Below are 23,630 nucleotides of genomic sequence, written 5' to 3' on the forward strand. Positions count from 1 at the left end.
GCTCCTCTGGTAGCACTCATCCTACGCTAGGCCCAGTCCAATCCCTGCCCCGAACGGGCTCACAGTCTCATAACAGCACTTTTATTGCAGGCTTGTGCAGAAATAAGTAACAACGGAAGCTGTCCTGTGGAGACATTTTGTAAGGTACTAATTACTGTCTCTGGTGCCCAAGGCGAGCCCTAGGGGATGCCCAAAATTAAAACGTGTCGTTAGAAGCCTGATGTTTTTAAGCCTGACGTTTAGTTCGCTCATTGTTCCAGCTGCAAGTTTTCTGATTAATACATTCTGCGCACAAGAACTTGATCCTCGTTGCTTGCCTACTATCACTTACCTAGTCAATCACTGACCAAAATAGAAACATGAGGTCCCACCTAAACCTTCCTGCCATCTCCAGCCCTTCCATCTACCTATCACTAACATCCCAAGAACGCCTTGAAAAAGAGAAGACGGGCTTTAGTGTGTAGAGGAGGTGAACAAATCTGTACCAAGGAGGAAGAGTTGTCCAGAGTCCAGGGGGCTGTATAGAGAGCTCTCATGTACACGAAAGGAGCTCCAGTACATGCACCTCGGACTGATCACAAATGAAGCAGCAAGGTCTGGTAGGAGAGGCAATTTTTCAGGCTATTTCTGAACTCATTACCCATTCAGATTGTTCAAACAACCCTGGAAGCTGTTTTATCAAGGAGACGACGTGTTGGAGACAAGATGCACCCACACCATTACTCTGTCCAAAGAAGTCCCGAGAAATTTCTAGATCTTCCATCTGACTGGCCAATGGTAAAGCGGCATTTTGCCTCTTGCTTGAAGAACAGTGTTGAATGCATAACGAGTAGAAGTGACCCACCTGATTAATCACTGAGGAAATCATCAAAGTTCTGCCTATGGTGAAAAGAATCAGCCTTCATGAGCCAAGATTTAGCTTGATCCAAACCAACCTCCCAGCTGTGGCACCACATTGGAAACCAAACGGGAAAGTGTTATGGGTAATGCAATGCAGGAAAACCACATAGCGGAAAAATCAAAGGTGCCCCCTACATTTCAAAGCTGTTCTGATTGATCAACCAAGGCCATTATAAAGAGCTGAACAGGGTGAACCCTGCTTAAGGTTTTCCCCAAGCATCTTTTAAATTGTTATATTCAATTGCCGTAACCATGCGTGCGCCCCTTTTGTAGTCACTTTTTATGGATACCGAGTTTTAGCATCGTGACCGAACTCAGGAAAACATTTTCAAAGTTGTATGCACAAGTATTTGTGAAAACCAAATTTTATATCTGCAAATTTACATGTGTTAAGTCATTGGATTTCATATAGGGAAAAATGGGTGCAATTAAAGGCATGTGATATACAGGTGATTGGACTAGACAACTCCTTGTGCTCCTAAAATCTTGGAATCTATGAATATGCACGCTGAAAGTTCTTATACTTTCATCTAATGGAGGAGCAGAAATAATACCATGTGACTTATCTATTCAATCACAACAGATCAACAGGGCTTGAACAACCAATTAAGAGGTAAGAGAGAATTGTCTGCATTACAACAATTCACCATACTCCACTCCGCTCCCAAAAAACATCAGCTGGTTTCACAAAACAAATAAATTAGAGAACATCGCTATCTGCTTTCAGATCCTCCATGTGTAGAGAAAGGGGCTAAAGTTTGCTGAATGAATTGTTAGCCGTACATTATTGTCTCAGCTCTGATAAAAAGAAGCTTGCAAGGCATATTGTTGCTGTCTCAAAAAACAAAACAAAACAAAAACTGCAGATTGAAGGGATACAGCTGAGTATTTGGCCTTATTGAGAGCTCAGTATTATCATAAAAAGAACAGGAGGACTTGTGGCACCTTAGAGACTAACCAATTTATTTGAGCATAAGCTTTCGTGAGCTACAGCTCACTTCATCGGATTATCATGGACTTGTTTAAGCTAGAAACAGCTCTCCCACCAGCAGCACGATGAGAGTATGAACTCCAAGCAGAAGACGGTTTAAAGTTATGTCATATTTAGAGTAGCTAGGGCAATCAGGCATGGGATAAATCTAACTGTGCTCCTAACTGATCACGGATACAGAACCGAAGAGCTCTCCGGGGAGTGGAAGAGCTAGAAACCCATGTCAGCGGACTGCGCTGCGGGAGACATGTACACAAGGCAGGAACAATAATGATTTGCGATGGGCTGCATCCCTCAGAGCACAGGGCCCAGTATGTTTATCAAGCCTTAAAAATCACGCCTGCTGTTGCCGAGTATCACTGTGCATACCACCCGGCTGCGACACAGCAACAGACTGCAGTGCAGAAAGTAAAGTCTTCTCCCTCTGGCACGTCACTAGCGTCTTTGGTTAACTTCTGAAGGGCTGAACAAAACAGAGGCAAACATCTCTACAGACCAGCCATTTTAGTTCTAGTGAAAACAAGTGTAACATTTTGCATCTTCCTCAGCTTTAGCAGCCAAAGCGAGAGAGAGCTTTAGTTAAAACGATGCAAATTTCAAGTCACGGCACACTTCTTAAGCAAATCAATTGCATAAATGTCTGTTTTTATTACTTGTTTCCTAATAACCTCCTCGCTCACACAAAGGGACTGAAATTCTGTTGCCACTGCATGTTCCTAAGAAGCATCCATCTTTACGCCCCGCGCTAATGGGATATTAGGAACATAAAACATGTAGAGTGAATCAAGTAATTATGCTTTTAAAAAGCCAGCAATATTTGAGATCATGCTAGCGCTTGCTGCCAATCAAACTCCAATAAGTGAAGTGAGAAAGTGCTAATGCCTTTTGGAATCACGTAGGAGGCGGGTTTTTTTAAAGTTGTTTTTTTAATTTTACTTTAAGTTTCTTGCATGTTCTATCTTTGGGGGTGGGGGGAACCAACCCAACACTGCGCCTCCCCTCCCAACCAAGGCATGCCATACAAAGTAAGGTTTGCTCCAAAAACGCCCTTCTTAGGACCTTCACAAAGAGTTCATGCATAACTTTATTAGCAGCCACCAGAGGCAAGGATTTAAAATAAAGTTGTAGGATGACTGCACCACAAAGATCCACCCTCTGGAGCCAGACAGCAATTCAAGAGTACGAGAAGGTGGACAGCACAGTATATGGCAAGACCTCCTGCCCCTTACAGCTCCCCACTCATCTCGGGCCCTGATGCAATGATCAGGCCAGGAAAGCCTGGACACTACTTGCTACAGAGCCCAGCCTCAATGCAGATTCATCCTCCAGAAGTAAAGGGACACCTTCACCCCCTGTCCCAGAGGTGACTGCTTGCTTGCTTTGTACTGTTACCCAAGACAAAGGGCCGGTGCTGCCAACGTTTTAGATGGCATAACACTGCATATTTCACAGGGCTGTTGGGAGGATTTCTTAGGGAACGGGCCTGATCCCCCTTTCACTTATACTGGTGTAAATCTGGAGAAATGCCACCAAAATCTCTGGAGTTAAACACCTGTTTGAGATCAATGTAAGAGAGAGGAGAATTGGGTCCAAAGTTAACGAAGCCCCTGAAAGTACTAAATGTGCTGTTATTCACAGGAAGGCACAAAAGGAGAGGGAACGGCCTGTTTTGCAAGGCAAAATGTTCCTGCACTATATTTCTGAGCCCAGCAAGCTCACTAACACAAAGCACTCAGAAGTCTTTCTCCTACCTTCTAGGTTTGTGTGTGTATGAGCCATATAGTTAGAAAGATTAAATAGATCAGACTGCTCCAGGGGTTCTCAACCTGGAGGTTACAAACAGGCTTGCGACCACCCTATCCCTCTCTTATTGCTAAATGGGGGACCACCAAGATGGGATCAGAGTACCGGGGTGGAAATGGAGCTTGCAGCATGGAAAAGGCTGAAAACCACTGGTCTAGTCCTTCAAGACTTAGACTTATCCTCTTTTTAACCAAATCGCCAAAGATGTGGAAGATGGAATGGAAGAAGACCCTCTAACAGCTGTGTTAAATATCTATTGACAATTCAATAGAGAACGAAATAATACGTCACTTTTAAATATCCAAGCTTCTAGTTCTCCAAAAAGCTTCTGTTGTGCAAACTGAGAATCAAATTTTGGAAGCTGAATAACAAGATGCAACTATCCCCAAGTTCTGAATTCACTTTTAAACCACACAACGCTCTAAAATCTACATTCGCTGTTTAAAAAAAAACCCAAAACAAACCGTAAAATAACAACCTTTCTTTACTTGGAGAAGCAGCATGTTTCACTGGACCCCTGCAGACCCATCGGACTGAGACTTTGGAGACCCGAGTTCTGCTCCCAGCTCAGATGCTCACCTGCTCTGTGACTTTGAGCTAGTCACACACGCTCTTCTTTGTGCCAATGTTTTCCCCTCCTATCATTAGTGTGTCATCTCTCTTGTAAGCTCTTCAAGGCAGGGACGGTCTCTTATTGTGTGTTTATACAGCACCTATCACAATCAGTCTCTGCTCTCACTTGGGTCCTCTACGTGCAACTGTAATAAAACCAATAAATGTGTGCTCAGCTAAACCATGGTGTATTATGGTGAGGTATAGGCTCATTTTGATGTTTATAGGGGCTTCAGATTTGTGGCCTATCAGCCACTGAAGTGGGACAGCAGTTGAGTGGTGCCCTCTTCCATACTCTATTTTTTGTGAGGTTTTGAAGCTTTCAACATATTGAGCTTTCAGGAGTTTTTTAAAAAAATATAATTTTCAAATAGGACACTTCAGTTTTAAGAAATCAAAAATATGATGTAAGCGCAAACTAACCTCACTGGGCTTTACAACACACATCGCTGAGTTTCGGTTTAAAGCAGAAAATTGTCTCCTTTGTTTTTCTTTACCATTAGTCAATCATGCTGCAGCCTTGGCCGCTCTCCTTCAGGAAGTCATTAGAGGGGGTGAGTGGTTACGGGAAGCGCTCGAGCGTGTGGTTAATACGTTCTGGCAAGATCAACAACAATGAACATGCAAATTCAGGGTGAGCAAATAACAAAACTTTCGCCCTACCCCTCCGTTCTTTCAGTTCAGAATTCTGTGGTACCCAGTGACCACAGAACAAGTTGCCTATCTGCTCTTTGAAGGGACTGATACAGAAAGGTTGCCATGGATTTAAGGGCATCAATCTTTGTTTTGGCGCAAAGTTTTTAAGTGTTTACATGTGTGCGAGCACTTGAAGTGCAGCGGATGAATTATGTGTGGTTACTGGAGCCCTGTTCTGAAACAGAGTATGGAAAAAGTAGGCAAACAGAATACACTGGAGGAAAAAACTTTGGAAACGCAATTCACACCCTCGCTTCTTGAACAATACAGGAATCGGTCCCACACTCCTTATTTCAGAAAAAGAAAAACTACTGAGTGGAAAACATACTACTGACAAAAAGCATCAAGAGGATCTTCAACAAGCAAATGTTCCTGAAATTATGAAGGCAGATTGTCCTTTGGGGGAGGAGGGGAATGGCGCTAGGGCTAGCAAGAGCAAACCAACAAAACTCCAAAAGAAGTAAACCATACTGCAAGTCAGAAGAAGACTCCTTATTAAAGTGGGCCATCTGGTTTCAACCTCAGAGAGATGTTATATCGAAACGTTTGTACTGAGCTCGTCACTGGAGTGTTTGAGGCTAAAATTTCCAGCTTGGTTGTCGACAGTTAGTCTCCTAAACCCATATTTAGGTGCCTAACTGGAAGTGGCCTGATTTTCAGAGGCACAGAGCTCTTCTACATAAGCATCCAACTATGTACGGTGCATAACAGCGATCAAGCCTGGAGAGCATGGATGTGTGAGTCACCTAGGCCAAAGCAAGGTTAAACAGAGTCTCCTGGCCAGCCACCACTGTTTTTTAGTGCAGCTCTCTGGGTTATCAGGAAGCAAGGAGGTGCCCAGGCAGACACCAAAGCTGCAGACTATCCTAACAACCCAGGCTGTCTCCTTGACGGAGAGTGATGCTATGAAAGTGGCACGTGCTTCTCTGTTCTCAGATGTATTGCATCTGATTCTGATTCAACCAGACGTGCTGCATCAGATTGCTGAACTGAGCCAGGCTTTCAGAGACGCTGGCATCTGACGTGGAGCTGGGTATCATCTGTGTGTCACTGGTATTCGACCAGCGATCCTTTGCAAAGTCCCCTAGTCTGGGAATTGAATGGGGTGGGGGGACAGGATTTATCTCTGGGGTGGGGGGCTCCACAGGTGAAGGCTCTGGCAGCTGAGGAGCCCTTCTGCTCTCCTCCGCAAGCCAAAACTTCCACAGAAAACACTGCAGGATGGGGAGGAAAACTCGGTGAGTTTCCACTGGGGAGGAAAAAGGAACAGGCAGGGGTTTGGACCCCAGATAATGCAGATCTCAGCAAGGATCTGCTGGAGACCAGGGATATCTGTGCAGCACCCTAATGTCCCCCACAATTCCCGCTTTGGCCCCCTGAAGTGCTCCCTGTCAGCACAGCTCCAGTGGGAAGGCTGTCCATTGACCCCGAGCCTCTTTTAAAAGCAGGTTCCACAGCCTAGAGGGGGTCAGTGGAACAAGGAACAGATTCAGTCTCAGATGAGTCCTCATACAGATACATTGGGGGTTGCAGGCCCCTCAGTTCTCCCCCCCTCACACACATGGCACAGGCCCCCATTTCCTGGAGGACTCACTGCAGGTGTGGCCGAAGGGAAATTAGCCACCTTCAGCATTATCTCCCCATTCTGCATAAGAAGGTGTGGTCACTCATGCACACACCCTAGCCCCTATTAATCCTCGTGTACATATCAGGAATATTCAGGGTCTGATCCTGACCATTCAACTCTTCATGGGTTTCCCTCATTACTCTTCATAACATGAAGCCACAGTCACAAACCCACAGCACAGAGCCACAGACGAGGAAATGCTCTTGGCTGAAATCCAGCAAACTTCTTACGTAGAATAGACTTGATCACTGTACAGTCAGTTTTTAATATTGCACTTTGTGTGAGTTACCTAAAGTCAATCACAAGATGAGAAGTCCAGAGACTGTGCAAGGGAACTCCACTTGCTTGGAAGATGAGAATTTTACAAGGATGTTTTATCTTGGTCAGCTATTATCAATGAATAATGAACAAAATAGGTGAATAACCAAAGAGGAAATTCTAACGTGAATTTTTTGTTACATACAATATCCTCCAATCCCACCCCTGGGAAGCCTTCATTCAGTCCACGTTTGTGCATATGTTTCAGCTCCTGCCTGGATTAGAGCAGAAATCAAAGATTGCGCTGGAACAGGTGCACATATGGTCTGGGAGGAAACTTTGGTTTCACGCGTTAAACTTGCTTTCCAGGGCCTGTCAGCCTCATTATCCCAGCCCAGAAGGAAACGTACATATGTTTGGGCACTGAGACATTAAAGGTATCATCAATCACTGATTTCCACTTGCTTGGATTAGATCCTTCTTTTAATGACCTTTCCATCTTTTGCTCTAAGATGCCTGCTACTTATATATCAACAAGCAAGACGTAAGAAGTCACTTCAGGGGCAACATCTATTTTGCTCAGGGCTCTCTTTAAAACTAACTGGAGAGTTATTACTCTCTAGATAACAGTGAGAAACAGAACTGAGATAACTCAGCGGTATCAGACTGCATGTAACTTTTTCATGGCGCATTATATCAAATGTGTCACATAAGGCAAAATACATTATACAATTAACAAGAAAGGAGCAGAGCATTCACAGAACTAGACTTGCATTTTAAATGAAACATGGGAAACAAACTTGCTGATAAGATACAGTTTGCCTGTAATTCCCATGCCATGGACTCTGTCAAGCTTTTTAAAGGCCAGGTAACAGGAATTTGAGAAGTTGGAAGCTTTAAGGCCTGAGAAAAGGAGTTACAATAAGAACCCAGGAAAGAGATTTGCGATTCTGTACAGAAAAGAGAGGCCAGATCCTCAAGATATCATAAGGAAAGAGTGTCTTTCCTTTGGACTGCAATGTGTTGGGGCTTGGCACAGTATTTATATTCATGCACTGCAGAGTGCCAAGCAAACTGTTGGCACTAGGCAAATAATAATGCCCCCATCCTTTTGTTCAAAGGTCATTGTTCTCAAAAGTTCTAAGAACTATTCCAAGATCTTGTGCTTGGCCTCTGAAGGGTCAAAAAAGCCTCCTATTCTGTGTTTTACCTGCATTCTGCCATATATTTAATGTTCTAGCAGTCTCGGATGATGACCCAGTACATGTTGTTCATTTTAAGAACACTTTCACTGCAGATTTGACAAAACGCAAAGAAGGTACCAATTTCAGATTTCTAAAGATAGCTACAGCACTCGACCCAAGATTTAAGAATCTGAAGTGCCTTCCAAAATCTGATTGGGATGGGGTGCAGAGCATGCTTTCAGAAGCCTTAAAAGAGTAACACTCTGATATGGAAACTACAAAACCCAAACCGCCAAAAAAGAAAATCAACCTTCTGCCGGTGGCATCTGACTGAAATGATGAAAATGAACACGCGTTGGTCTGCACTGCTTTGGATTGTTATCGAGCAGAACCCGTCATCAGCATGGACGCATGTCCTCTGGAATAGTGGTTGAAGCAGGAAGGGACAGATGAGTCTTTAGCACATCTTGCAACACCGGCAGCAACAGTGCCATGTGAATGCCTGGTCTCACTTTCAGGTGACATTGTAAACAAGAAGCGGGCAGCTTTATCTCCGGCAAATGTAAACAAGCTTGTTCATCTGAGCGATTGGCTGAACAAGAAATAGGACTGAGTGGACTTATAGGCTCTAAAGTTTTACATTGTTTTATTTTTAATGCAGTTATTTTTTGTACATAATTCTACATTTGTAAGTTCATCTTTCATGATAAAGAGATTGCACTACAGTAGTACTTGTGTTAAGTGAATTGAAAAATACTACTACTTTTATTTTTACAGTGCAAAATATTTATAATAAAAAATAAATATAAAGTGAACTATCATCACTTTGTATTCTGGGTTGGAATTGAAATCAATATATTTGAAAATGTGGAAAACATCCAAAATATTTACATAAACAGTATTCTATTATTGTTTAACAGCACAATTAATTTTTTTAATTGCGCGATTAATCATGATTAATTTTTTTAATCGCTTGCCAGTTCTAATTAAAACACAAATTGTCAACATCATGTCAAAATATACGAAGTGACTATCTTTAAATCAATAAACCACACCTGTTTTTACTATTCATTCACTAGCCCCTTTGTAACAAGCCTCATTCAGAGGCCTAAATCACTGGATTTTTAATCTAATAAATTCTCAAGCAACATTTTCCTTACTTTGCCTATCTATAAATTTTTATTATTAATCCATGAAAACATTTTATCATTGGTTCATGTGTGTATCAACATTTACCGATAAATAATAGAATCCTTCCAAGCCTAGAGATAAAGCATTATTTCTTCGGGCCTATTCCAGGTGCAAGCAGTAGCATCTCCCCTGTGAAATACAATAAGAGTGGTTCAAAGCAGGAAAGGAGCTATGAACTGTTCAAGTTGTGTGTAGCCTAACAATGACAAGCTCTCAGAGGCCTTTATGGAGGAATTTTTATTGGAACCTTTGTGCCAACTTGTGCATCTCTGCTATCGAGCTTTCTGGGGGCTTACCTCTAACAGGTTTAATAAGTCTTCAGAAACCCCTGATTTACAGTCTCTTTACCTTTTGCAGCAGGATGATGCAGGCAGTCGATATACACACACCCAAACATATACTTTGCAGGGCTTTATTGTAGCCAAATGCTGATTGCAATTCTAGCGGATGAACCCTTTCCAGGAAGTCACAGAGAGAAAGTAAAGGCTCTGCTAAAACACTCCTTGGCATTTACTTTTCACGGGTTTCCCACTGTTCTTGCCTCCCATACCCCGTAACGACACAGTGGCATGGGATATATTGAACGAGGTACGGTAGAGCCCCCAAAAACCACCTTAACCCAACCACTAGAGAAGACCTTCTGCACAAGGGAACCCTCCGATGTCACGGCGCCGCTGAAACTGCTCCCACACCACTCCTCGACTTTGCAAGGGGTCTGACTAGAGAATGGGAGCCTGGACAAGGCATCCTCACATTCCAGGAGTCTGGCTGCTGAATCTCCCCCCCCAGGGACCATACCGGGTAGGACTTGCCAGGCTGGCTCTACCGAGTACGGCCTTGTCAAATCCAGGAATGGGTCTGGCCTCTTACAGCCTACCCTAAATCCCTCCCCAGGCTGCAATGGAAATACTATTTTCCCTTAGAAATATTTTGGTTTTCCAATTGCATCCCTCCAACATAAGGAATCTATTATTGGCCACTACAGAGGGGCCTACAGAACATACTAGTCACACTGAAGTTCTCTGCAGCAAGAAAAAACTCTCATCACGCAGCCACAGAGTCATGAAACATACAGACTGCATTTGATCAGTTAAAGGACTAGCGGATTAGGCAACAAGGCCCAGTCCTGCTAGATGCTGAATGCTCTCAGCTCCCATCAACTCACCTGACAGGAGACACTCAGCACCTCAAGAGGCTGGAACCGTTGATGTCATGGGACAGTTATGCAACGCCCAAGAATTTCATTAAAGGTCAGTCAGCACCATGTTATTGCACTTAGTAAACTTTAATAACTTAGACCGTGGCTGCCTGCACCAGAGTAATGGGTAAACCATGCTGGTCAGCTACTAAAGTCGTTATCATTCTAGGTTTATAAAGGAGAGTACAGGAAATTTAATTTGTTATAAAACTTGGATGGATATTTATAGCAGGTTGGGAACCTTCATCCCTATTTCCCAAATGCTTGCTACACGTACCTGAACCTATTCTAAAATTCACACTCCAGTGCTGGCGACTATATTTCATCTTTATTTCTGCACTGAACCTGTGCAAATCCCCCGTCGCCAGGACACCTGTTACACCTGAGTCAAAGCCCTCTAAGAGATTCTGAGAGACAACGCCCCCTCAAATTAAGGGAGAGTTGCGGCAGAGACTTTCAAAATAAATGGGGGTCTGGCTCTCCCTTGGGCTCCTTTGTGGGGCGGGGACGGACTGTGTGCCTCATGAGACACTCCAGTCCAGGGGTGGCCAAACTTACTGACCCTCCAAGCGGCACACGACAGTCTTCAGAAGTTCAAGGGCCGGGGCACACCTGTCGCGGCATGGGACTTTTGCCCTGCGGGAGGCACCCATTGGGGCTTGGGACTCCAGCCCCACTCCTCCTGAAGCCCCGAGTCCCTGCAGCTGCCTCCCACGGGGCTGAATCCCTGAGACCGCCCCCCACCCTGGTGGGCAGAAGCCCCGAGTCCCTCCACCCCGCTGCAGGACAGAAGCACTTTAACTGTAAAAGAGCCACACGGGGGTCATGAGCCGCGGTTTGGCCACCCTTGCTCTAGTCAGTTTTTGAAAAACTTAACCTCTGCCAACTTACAATAAAAGAGTGCTAAAGCAATGCAATGAACAGCATGATATTTTCTATATCCACAGCTATTTTTAACAGCAGAGGGTTTCAAACTCGCCTTTTTTTCAAACTGAGCTTTATTAACTGTGGACAGAATTGTAGAATCATAGAATATCAGGGTTGGAAGGGACCTCAGGAGGTCATCTAGTCCAACCCCCTGCTCAAAGCAGGACCAATCCCCAACTAAATCATCCCAGCCAGGGCTTTGTCAAGCCTGACCTTAAAAACTTCTAAGGAAGGAGATTCCACCACCTCCCTAGGTAACGCATTCCAGTGTTTCACCACCCTCCTAGTGAAAAAGTTTTTCCTAATATCCAACCTAAACCTCCCCCACTGCAACTTGAGACCATTACTCCTTGTCCTGTCCTCTTCTACCACTGAGAATAGTCTAGAACCATCCTCTCTGGAACCACCTCTCAGGTAGTTGAAAGCAGCTATCAAATCCCCCCTCATTCTTCTCTTCCGCAGACTAAACATTTGTTCAGCACGGGTCTTGGTTCTACAGCCCTTCCTCTGGCTAAACTCCCAGCGACAGAGCGCTTTGGCTAGGAGAAGCATGCAAGGCTGGTCCCCATAGCCATATTCTAAGCTACCATTTTAAACAGGTTTTTTTTAATAATCATTTTAATTGGAAATTAAAAGGTGTTCAGATTTTGCTTTGTATGGGCCCCAATTTCCTCGTTGGCCGAAAGGACAGCTGTCTAGATGCAAGATTTTTCAAGGGTGCTAAATGGAAGACTGTGGAGGGTGCTAGCTGCCTTTACCACACTGTCCCTTCAAACAAAACCAGTGATACAAAAGTCTCTGAAAAGATAACTGGGGAAGGCAAAGTTGCAGTTAAATAAATGATGGCAGAATCGCAGAAGAGTGAGGGGTTTGGGTGGCTAGAAATCTTATGAGAACAAGCTCTCAAAGATCTCTCTCTCTCTCAATGACTCTGACCTGAACAAAACTTGCATGCAGTAATTTACTGTTCTTCATACTCTGCCGGCACAATAACGTGCAGTGGGTACATGCAAGTTAGGGGAAAAATAGTCAAGGACAGAATAGTTAATGGATTTTTTTTTTTTAATTCCAAAGAGTCTCCTTTTGATTTTGGTTTGAGCAGCGGGTAAAGATATAACATGGCTACCGTTTTATCTGAACAGGTTTGCCCAGTCTAACCTGGCACAGGAAAACTGTTGCATATTGCAGAATTTAAAGGGCAGTAATTGTTTTTACACTTGCTTCCTGTATGGGGTTGGCTAGCGAATGCCAGGCCCAGCCCCAAAAAAAAAAAAAATTCATGTCCAGAGCTTGGAAAGAAAACACCAACCTTGATTCAAAATTCCCAATTGGCAAGTACATACATACATGTGTGTGTTTCTTTGGTTTGCTCTCTGGTTACCCCCACTCTCTCAAATGTCTAGCATCTCATTATGCAGACAAATGATTCCAAGTTTTCTTCACATCTTTAACTGATTTGACAGCCATTCGTGTGTTCCTGGCAGTCTTGGATGCTGGCGACAGAAAATAACCACTCTGGATCACTTTAGTTTTATGAGAAAAAGAAATTTCTCAAGGTCCATGTGTGGGTTGATGGAAATTTAACAAATAACTTCAGTCTCTGCTCCCAAATTCAAATCTATTTGCACCAACTGACTGACCTGTGAACCACCTCTCTCTTGATTCATTTCAAAGGTTTCTTTACACAGGAATTTTCTCAGCAGGAAGTCACAGAACACACTTAGAGCAGAGAGAAGTTTTGTTACAAGCTTTTGAAAAGAGAGGCAAGAAAGCAAAAACACAGGCAGTCTGCTATTAAACCTGATTAAAACAAAAATACCATCCACTTAAGAAACTTCCAATCCCATGTCCCACTTCGCTACGGCCTTTCCTCCCCAACTTGAAAAAAAAAATCATGGTTTGTACAGGTCAGAACTGGAGTAGGTTTTGGAGTGAAACAAATGTAAATAACTAGTTACACTGCAGTTTCATTTTTGCATCTTGTTACGAGTTCCTAAATCACAAGGGGATGGGGGAAAGCTCTAGTGCGCACATCATTGATATTTGCAACAAAGGTCACTACCTCTGACAGTCAAGAGTCATCAGGGTCAGTTCAAGCAAATCTGAGGCCCCCCTGCAGAGCCGTGTGACTGGGTCCCTTAGTTCCAAGGGTTATGAGTCAAGTGTCCAACCTCCACCTTTCCCACAACCTGCCCCAGTTTCGTATGCTATGGGAGCTTGGAGGAGGAGAGCAGACGGGTGAGTTTCCTGGAGGAGGACAGAGCGGGTCTCTCAAATAGAAAGTAAGGGAGGGAAATCCGTGAAACTACACAGATGAGCCACAGTAAAGGGGGGGAGACTTCATGAGTCCCCAGGAGGCTTAAGTTATTGCCACCACAGAGCTCTGAGTAGAGCACAAGGTAGCTCACACGTCACACTACACCGCACAAAAGCTGGACAGTAAACAGGAGAGCAGCATTTCAGCCTGGACCTGACCAGATGGGGCCTCTATGCCCTGGGGGGCTGCTGCAGTGCCCCACTGGCAGCTCTGCAGTACTTTGCTCCAGGATGCTGACATTCCAGCAGAGCGTATGCACAATTAGTTAGAAATTCATTGCTAGTTTACGGTACGTATTTTATAGATGCTACTTCCCCCTTTTCCCTTCCACAGTCTCGGAGACGGTGCACTAACTTCCACTTGGATTTCAGACTTCATTGTTAATGCCACTTTTCCACAGTCAGTAGGAAAACCACCAGGGACCTCCTGTTTTAGTTAATTCCCTTCCTCTCCCTTATATATCCGCGATCTTGCTGATAGTCATTCCAGTCATTTTTCTAATAGCGTTTCTCCCATCTGTCACCAGCAGGAAGACTCCATGGCACAGACTGCGAGACTGCTGTCACGTTTTCATCTATCTACCTAGGTACACCCAAGCCAGAATATCTTCTTTGTCATAAATGTACCGAATCTTTGTTCGGCCCAGCACAGAGATCTTTACGTTTGCTTCATCTTTCCCATCTGATCTCGGGCGCTGCCAAATAAGACTTCAAAGCTTTTCAGTCTACAAAAGCCAGCTTTCTTAAGAGCCCAAATTTCCATCCTTTAAAGTATAGCTGAGATTACACATGCATCAAACAGCCTTAACTTTGAGATAAGGTGGTCTTTAAAGCCGTGTTGAGGTTGTTCTTGGTGCCAATGTCCATGCTTATCCCTCTTTTAATTTATTTATACATTACTATACATAAAGAGAGATTGATTTCTCAAAATGGAGATTATCTTGTATGCTCAAAGGCTAATAATGAATAATGGCATTGTTTGTATAGCATATTTCAACGAGAAGGTTCTCAAGGCACTCGAGAGGCTCTACAAACATAACTCAAGCCTATAAATCCTTCCTCAGTTGAGCATTCTCAACACGCAGTTGCATTAAAGTCAATAGGATTACTTGCATGAGTAAAGGCATCTCATGTGAATAAGGGTTCTCAGAATCAGGCTGACTTGCTTTGAGCTGGGAAGTCTCATTTAGATGCAACAAACATACCATGTGTATTTCCCAAACACACAGTGTGTATTTCCCAACACAAAAACACATCTGCAAACCTCACTGCTATTACTACTCCAGTTATACTTCTTTCAAGACATTAGGCCTAAAGCAAACATAGCTGGTGTCAGGTTTTTAAGTCTGGAGGTGAAGACCTTAACAACTCCATATTGTCTACATTTGGTATCAGTTCCAGGCTCCCTTGAACTTTAGTGTGGGAGAGAGGTTTTTCAAAGCTGAACACAAATGGGGACCCAAAAACTCAAACATGGCCTCAGGCTAATTCTTGGGCTAAGATCCAAGAATCGTGGGGTGTCCAAAATTCTGTTTTAGCTCTAAATGTTGTGCCCAGGCCCCATCTTTAATTTTAATAAAAGAAACATCAGTTGCTGATGGGTTCTTTTACTTTCAAGACTCTTGGGCATCTCCATTCGGAACTGACAGCGGTGCAGCAATTGCTACATTTGACAGTGTAAGGCCTGGAGAGTGATATTTCAATAAGGTATGCAAAGAACTGGGTACAGATCCTGTTGAGGATTTCACACTGGGGTTCTCACCCAACATGCTGAAAATCATGTTTCAGAACCTTCAAAATCACTTTACAAAATATTTTTAAGGGACAAGCTTTCAAAGCTAATGACTTCCCTCCTTCCCCGCCCACCCCATTAAAATCGTAATAGCAGTGCTAAAATGTTAATATACATTCCTGGTCCTGTATCTGTTGATCTCATTAAAGGCAGACACCAATAACAAGCTGAAAGATTCAATGAAACAGAACACCCAATATTTCCTCCTGCATTCTCCTTGGTTATAACCAGAGACCATCCTAAATTACAGAACATGAAAAAATATAATACCAGTTATAGGAAGCAAGTGGGTTTTCTGCTAGGATTAAACATTTAGAATTAGCTTCTCTAGTAAAATTTAGAGATAATCTTCTTTTGCTAATATGATCTCAGAAGTCTGCATAAGCATAAGTGCTTATAGTTCCACTTACCGCTCCAAGCATGATTCTGAAAATGAGCCATCGAAATCCCCAGATGACAATTTGGGAAGGCGGAGTGTAGTTAGGTAACCGGGAGAGAGTCCAGAGCGGGCACAGGAATATTCCTAAGAATCCCGTTTCCAGAAGCTGAGATTCCCATCCTAAAGTGGAAATAAGAGAAATGGTTTGCTTTTAATTACCTTTCAAGAAATTTTAAGCATGAGAGGAGCAGAATATAAAAATCCTCTGAAATTATTGATTTAACTTGATGATCCGTAGTTACTCAACTCTCTCTGAACACACCTCACATGCAGATGGAATTGAAGTTACATACAATTAAAACTGCTACACCTTAAAAACAATCAGATCACACTTCCGACTGAAAGTGGTACCAACTAACATTGTGTATGCCATCTACAACTGTAACTGAAAGGGATTAGAGAGAAAAAACTAGAGAATGGAGATTTTTGTTTGTTCCTACTACAGCCCCATGTGCATTTTGTGGGTATTTAAGCTTTGCTGTTTTCCCTCTGTTGCTAAGCCTGTCAAAATTTCACCTTTTATGTGGGTTTTCACGAGTGAGAGAGAAATATTTTAAAAAAACATAGGAAAATATGATTACAAAACCATAGGAACTGGCAGTAAAACCCAAGAACAGCAGTAAGCCTGGCCATAATTTCTCTCTTTAGATTTCAAATTGGCTGTGTCCCTTTAAAATATTAATTCACCGAGAAATGCTGTAGTCTCTAATTTTTTAGGGGGGGAAAAACACAAGAGGGTAAATGGCATGCTGAAGGTACTGTAGTAGCTGACTGCTGAAAATGAAAAGTCATATTACCAGAGTACTACAGTCTAGAGCAATCTCAGCTTCACAACAGAGAACTCTTTACAGTTTAGCAAATTTCTGTAAAATGTATGTCCAGGACTCCATGTTTCAAAGTCTAGTTCCCGGGGCCTCTCTGGAGATCAAAATTTGCTTTTCATTTTATTTATTCATAATAGTTTAGGTTGCTACATTCTTCTACGGACAAATTCTGATTCAAAAATCCAAAGGTTTCTCAGCATTGTCCTGTCAACTGCTCGTCTCAAACGTTTGCAACATCTAGCTGATTAGAATAGAACAAACGATCGCACCTTTCCCCTCTAATACATATGCAGAGAAGGCACTCTGTTATTGAGATATACTGTACCCAACGAAGGCTCAGCACTTCTATTCAGATCGCCCTCTACTGGATGGAGCAGAGATCACTTTTAGCTCTACTGGTAGGGCCCCAAAGACTTCATCTGAAAATTGGGGATGAGTAGAAGGCTGTGCATGAGCAAATTCCTTAATTAGGCGTCCACTTCAGGACTTTGGTTTTGCAGACACTATTTTAAAACTCATCTGAACGGCTGGCCTGAAATCTGCTTCTTGCTCACACTCTGCTATTGCTTAAAAGCCACAAAGTTTGCTAAACGCACGTAGAAGACTTTTCTTTCTGAATGCTACGCCCCTGACATCATGAGCCACATTCTCCCCAACAGGCAAACATGGCAGAGGTCCCATTGACTTTAGTGGAACTATGCCAGTGGACACCCACAGAGTACCCAGCCCTATATCTTGAAGAGAGTATGATCAAAAATTCCATTAAGGCTTAGGCATTATCAACTTTAGCATAAAACTATCAAGGTTTCCGAACCATAAGGCAAATCCTTCCTTAACCACAGCTCTATGAATAAAGGCTAAAGGGTCCAATTCTTCCCGTGTGCCTGTTTTATACTTTACTGGCCTCAGTGGAATTATTCCAGATTTATACTAGTAGAATGGAGCTCAAAATCCATCCTTGTAACCACACCGTGAAGCTGTTACCCAAGTTATTTTATACATTGGAGACATTCAGGTAAGGCCTCCTTTATGCAAATCTGGATTTTGCGTTCTGTTTTTGCCATGTACCCAGTATAACTATTGAAATGATTATTCAGAAGGAGCAACGACAATACAGCCGTTACGTGTTGACAGATGAAGTCAAACTCTATTGGATCTTTTGCCATGAAGCAAAGGACGCTATGAAGCAACAGTGTATCTGTGCAAGAACCAAAGTAAGGTCTGCTCCAGTAGTTTTACCTTGAACCACAAATATATTGTTGTTTGCAAGTTTTTCCATGGCATATTGTTCTACCCAGAAGCTGCACAGAAGTATGCTAAATGACTGAGTCAAAGCAACTTTTTCTTGTACTTGTGTACCTATAACTGGTAAACACAACTATGGCGTTATGGAAATAAAGGTCTACATCCATTGAATGCCTGCCTCGAACGCATGCCTTGTTATGTACAATAAAACAACGGTCATCTCTTGAGATCACAAAGATGTACGGATCTGTACAGCAATGGACTTCTGTGGATGCCAGCTGCACAGCTGATCTGAGCTAATTTACTGATGTCAGTTTGGAGCTGTGTAAAGGGCAAAGACTGAGAAGCCCTGGGTATTATTCCTAGATCTGCTACTGACTTGCTGTCTGACTTTGAGGAAATCACTTAATCCCTGTGGGTATGTCTTGTTAGGCAAAACAGGTGTGTTTTTCAATAATGTTAACTCAATCAAGTTAGCTTATCACAATTGAAAAGCTCGCTCTCCCACTCCAGGTGACAACATAGCTATCTAACATGGCTTCAAACATGTTACCCAGGGTCACCTGAGGGGGGGGGGGGTGGCAAATGGGGCAGTTTTTACCCCAGGTGCCCCATCCTTCAAAAAGGCTACAAACTGACTGGTGCTGCGACCTGGCACCCGGGATCACAGCACCATTTAGTAAATTTGGCCCGGCAGCCCCTCTGTCATGAGAGAAGGGTGGCTGAGCCAAACCTGAGTGGGGTTGTGACCCTGCATGTCATGTCACCAGGCTCAGAGCCAGGCCCAGCATCGCAGGACAGGAGTTCACTGCGTGCTCACCCTCTAACCCCCCTCCCGTTTCCATCCGCCACAACCTCAGTGACAGTTTTTTTGGAAGAGGGGCTCACTTTCAGATTTTGCCCTGGGCCCCAAAAAACAATGTGCCATGGAAAAACTTGCAAACAACAATATATTTGTGGTTCAGGATAAAACTACTGGAGCAGACCTTACTTTGGTTCTTGCACAGATACACTGTTGCTTCATAGCGTCCTTCGCTTCATGGCAAAAGGTCCAGTAGAGTTTGACTTCATCTGTCAACACGTAACGGCTGTGTTGTTGTTGATCCTTCTGAATAATCATTTCAATGTTAGCCTGCATGTTAATGAGCATTCAGAGGGGTTTTAAATCCTGTCTAGACAAGGCCTATGTGCCTTAATTTCCCCATCTTTAAAATGAAAGAACAATACTTACTCATCTATGAAACATCAATGGGTGAACAAGAGTGGAGGCTGCTGTCTGCTGAAGACCCTCCAGTGTATCGGTAACATAAACCTCAGAATTATTATTATTGCGCATTTATAGAGCAGTAGCGCTCATCAGAATTGAGAGCCCACGGTTGTAGGTGATGTACAGACATGTGAGCTATTATAACTGTGGATATTCTTGTTGTTCGTTTTGAATAGTAGATGGGCTTGCAAGTTTTAAAACTAAAATCCCCAAGCCCTGACCATCCACATGCGTAAAGAGTTTCATTTAAAAAGCTTTGTAATTCCACCTCTGACATAACAGAATATGGACAAGCTAACCAGGTAAGTCAATGTGAGCAGCTGCTTTGCAAGATTAATGAGGAAAACACATTTAGAGTTAAAGTTTGCCTGCATGGTTGCACCCCAGGTGACACACTGGACCCTCGGGAAGGACCAAGCATAATCTGACTAGCTGCCCAGGGATGTGCAAGGGGAGAGCTAGGTGAGACTGTTGGCAATGCCAGCAACCCCATGAGGGTTTATTACAGTGCACAAGGAGAACAATGCAATGAAAGTGCCCATCGTGCAGACTGCGACAGGTATGCTAGGAAAGGTGGTGATTAATCCTGTGGCACAACAAGGATTGCTCCCGACAAACTTCTAGTGGCTAGTATGTCTCTCAAAGGTGTAATACCTCCAGGCAGTGCCATTTGGGAAGAGGTCCAGATATACACACATATATCCACACATACACGACTAGAGGCTTCATTAAAGTTTTACAATACTGATAAATATGTCAAGAAAGAAGATATAGCACCAAGATCTGCTCAGAGTTACATTGGTGTGAATATGGAGTAATTCCCTTAAAGACAGTAATGTACTGGACTTATACCATTGTGAGCAGAAATTGGTACATAATCTTTAGCAAGGCTTCTTTCCTTCACCTTTGGTTAGATAGGCAAATAAGGCATCTGTTGTTGAAAATAAGCTAATTATTTCTAGCTCTGGTGAGGCACCTGATAGCACATCTGGTCTAGGTGATTAAAATTCAGGATTTGGCAAAAGAGCAAAAACTTAAGTTTAATTCACTTTCAAATAATCATAACAATAATCACAGAAACCACTTTTTGTTCCTAACCTGTAGTGATTTTTTTTTAATGATTGAGCGATGAATGACTATAAAAAAAAAATCCCCTTCTATTTCCATATATCGTGTGGTTTCTGGGATAGATACTGAACTGCCAAAATAAGCGCTTCTGTGGAGAGAAGTGAAGTATATTGTTATAAAAGCAGCTGCACAGAAAAGCAATGGCTAATGCAGAATGTGAAAGGTTAATTGTTACTAAACCCAGCAACAAATAGCAGTTATGGGTCTAACTGGCACCAAAATGGTAGTATATCTCGTTAGCTTCAGCCTGCACAAGAATCCCACTGTAATCAGCGTTTTCATATGTTAATCACCACGCTCCCTTGCAGACATACACTATACATGTTGGATCTACGGGTAAGAGGGCATAAGACTTTACATTTCTAAATGGCCTTCAGATCCTTCTGTTGGCATTTTCCTCCGTGCAGTAATATAACATTTTACCAGACAGCGTGGAAAGGAAAGTTACTTAGTGTAGTGGCCACTAAAATGCTAGAGGAAGATGTACTGAGGCAACAAATAATTCAATGTTATGTATTTCTTGTGTATTATATATTTGGTGATACATACAAAGGCACAAAGGAAGTGGAAGCCATCTTGGTGTGTGGCTAGCCCCAGAAGTGGGTCAATACACCCTGCACCTGTGTTTCTTGTTCCAAAGCTACAAGTTTGAATCCTGGCACCACCATCTGGGTACCATTCCAACAGTATAATCTGGTCTGAAACATGCCAGAAAGGGGGATGGCTCAGTAATGCAACCGGAGGCAGAGACATCTTATTGATGAACAAGAGCGGAGTAAACAACTCCCCCACCCTCCGCCCCCAGCTGTTGTTAGAAAACTCTTAAATTACCCATTGCTGACAACGGGCGCAGCTGAGCCGGCGATGAACACAGTTTAAGAACAAGTGCAGCCAAGGACAAACAGCGGTCAGCACCATTTCAGAAGCGTTTGTTAAAACCTGCTCAGTTTGCAGTGAAATTGCGTTCAGCTCCAGTTGACCTGCACCCACTGATAGCGATGGATAATTTTGCTAGTGCAGACAGAGCTTTAGTGTCATGCGGTACTTGCCGAGATCTGATATTAAGGTCAGAAGCACTGGCTCAGGAGGGAGTGATTACTATAAACGAGATACCCACACTCACTGATTTATTAACTAACCCCTTCCTGATACCCTGAATGCCTACAGCTTGGTAACCTGGGCACAGATATCGGTTTTCTTGACCATCACACACAACCCCATAGATCTTCAGGTCCTCAATTCATCACCATCACCTTTCCAAGCTCCAGTCCTCCCCTAATGTTCATCCAATCCCCTTCACCAGCCTTAAACTGCTTACTACAGGTAAGTGAGTATTGTAAGATGCATGCAGTAAGGTTATGTCTCTGGTTCTCACTGTGTTGTCTCCTCCGTACCTTAACATTACTAGCACTCTCCCCCCTGGTTTGGATCTTACCATCTCACTCATCTCTGGTGGAAGCTTTCTACTTCTTCCTCGTGACACTTCCACTTTAGCGTGAAGCAAGGTTCACCACTTGGTCCTCTTCTCACCTCCAATTAGCTTTCCCTACCAAGATGTTTCCCTGTTAGCTCCAGCCTTGCACGTCTGATCTTTAAGGATGGCACCCAAGTCTGCTCCCTTTTCTACCCTCTCTCCATATTGGATTTGTTCTTTCTTGGCCACTACATGACTCCATACCACCAAAATGCCCCAAAGGCTGAAGTCCTCTTGGTTAAAATAGAAATTTCATCCCATGTCTTTGACTTCACTGGCTCTTGCCTCAACTTTGCTGTGAAAACCAGAAATCATCTTTGGACTCTGAATATTAACTTTCTTTTACATTTTATTTTGCACTTCATGCGCTCATAGCCACCTCCTGAATGCTGCTGGAAGTTGCCCTGATCTTGCCTCCCCTGAAGCTCTAGTTCATGGTCTAGTGCAGGGGTGGCCAACCTGGGGCTCCGGAGCCACATGCGGCTCTTCAGAAGTTAAGATGCGGCTCCTTGTACAAGCACCGACTCCGGAGCTGGAGCGACAGGAGCCAACTGTCCAATGTGCTGTGGGGGGGGGGGGGCCCTCACTGCTCAACCCCTGGCTCTGCCACAGGCAATGCCCCCACTCCACCCCTTCCCGCGCCCTCCCCTGAGCCTGCCGTGCCCTCACTCCTCCCCCCCAAAGCCTCCTGCACGCCACAAAACAGCTGATCGGGAGGCGCTGGGAGCGGGGTGGGGGAGCTGATGGGGGGCTGCTGACGTATTACTGTGGCTCTTTGGCAATGTCCATCGGTAAATTCTGGCTCCTTCTCAGGCTCAGGTTGGCCACCCCTGGTCTAATCCCTTCCGCTTCACCTGCTTCATTTCCCTCTTCTATGACCTTCCTGTATTCCTGCTTGTACTGCCCCCATTTACCTTCTCTCTCCAAACCAGTAAGTCACTTACCCTGTGTAAACTTCAGCTTAAAACTAGAGATAATTCTGACCCTAAAAACCCAGACCTGAACCACCCTTATGCTTAGGGAAAGAACACATCCATCTGTGACCTATATGGCGTGGGCTCATCCCTACTTATAACCTGCCCTTCCTCTTTAGTGGATAATTGGCTCTGCCCGTAACACATTTATGTATGTATAGAGTGGCATCAAAAACAGTGCAGTAGGGTAGGATTAGCCAAGCCATACGCACTTCATTCTTCACTTTTAGAAATCAGCCGCTAAGCCGCGCAGACATTGAGAACAATGAACATGCTCTTTTAAAGCTCACAACTGAAGCTATAAATACAGCGGAGTGTAAAAGGGGGAAGTTCTGTTCTATCTCAGACTCACTTACTGTAAACTGATAGCGCAAAACAAGATTATGCGATCCATCAACAGAACCCTCAAAATGGCTTCCATTTCTCCAAACTGCTGACTTTATGAGCAGTTGTTCACGTCTGCATCTTAAAAGCCTCCATCAGACACGCTCAGAATTCAGATCCCTTGCCATCTTAAAAAGGGTATGAGGCTGTTACCAGATGGCCATTGAGCCATGTTGCCCGGAGTGTGATGCTGCTGTATTCAGAGATTACCCAGCCTCTTCAGAGTTGCTTCCCTGACCTACATGGTCCACATGGGATGCCTACAAGAAATCAGCCAATTAATAAAGTCTAAGTAGGGGACCCGTTAGGGATAGTTGATCTTTAAAATGATTTTTAAATTATATCCTTCTCCCCCCGTCCTTATTTGTTTCTTGTCAGATTGTGGGCAATCTGAGGCAAG

General features: G+C 43.6%; 1 protein-coding gene across 6 annotated transcripts in view; it reads right to left on the reverse strand.

The window, feature by feature from the left end:
• Positions 1-23,630, reverse strand: part of LMF1 (lipase maturation factor 1) — a 343,636-nt gene that overhangs the window by 224,559 nt on the left and 95,447 nt on the right. For all 6 annotated transcript variants that reach the window (XM_043523957.1, XM_037911089.2, XM_043523961.1 and 3 more), the window contains one exon: positions 15,906-16,054. In XM_043523957.1, the coding sequence (XP_043379892.1) occupies positions 15,906-16,054 (149 nt within the window). The remainder of the gene's footprint in view (positions 1-15,905; positions 16,055-23,630) is intronic.

This window comes from Chelonia mydas, chromosome 10, assembly GCF_015237465.2.
Source record: "Chelonia mydas isolate rCheMyd1 chromosome 10, rCheMyd1.pri.v2, whole genome shotgun sequence".
Classification (NCBI taxonomy): Eukaryota; Metazoa; Chordata; order Testudines; family Cheloniidae; genus Chelonia; species Chelonia mydas.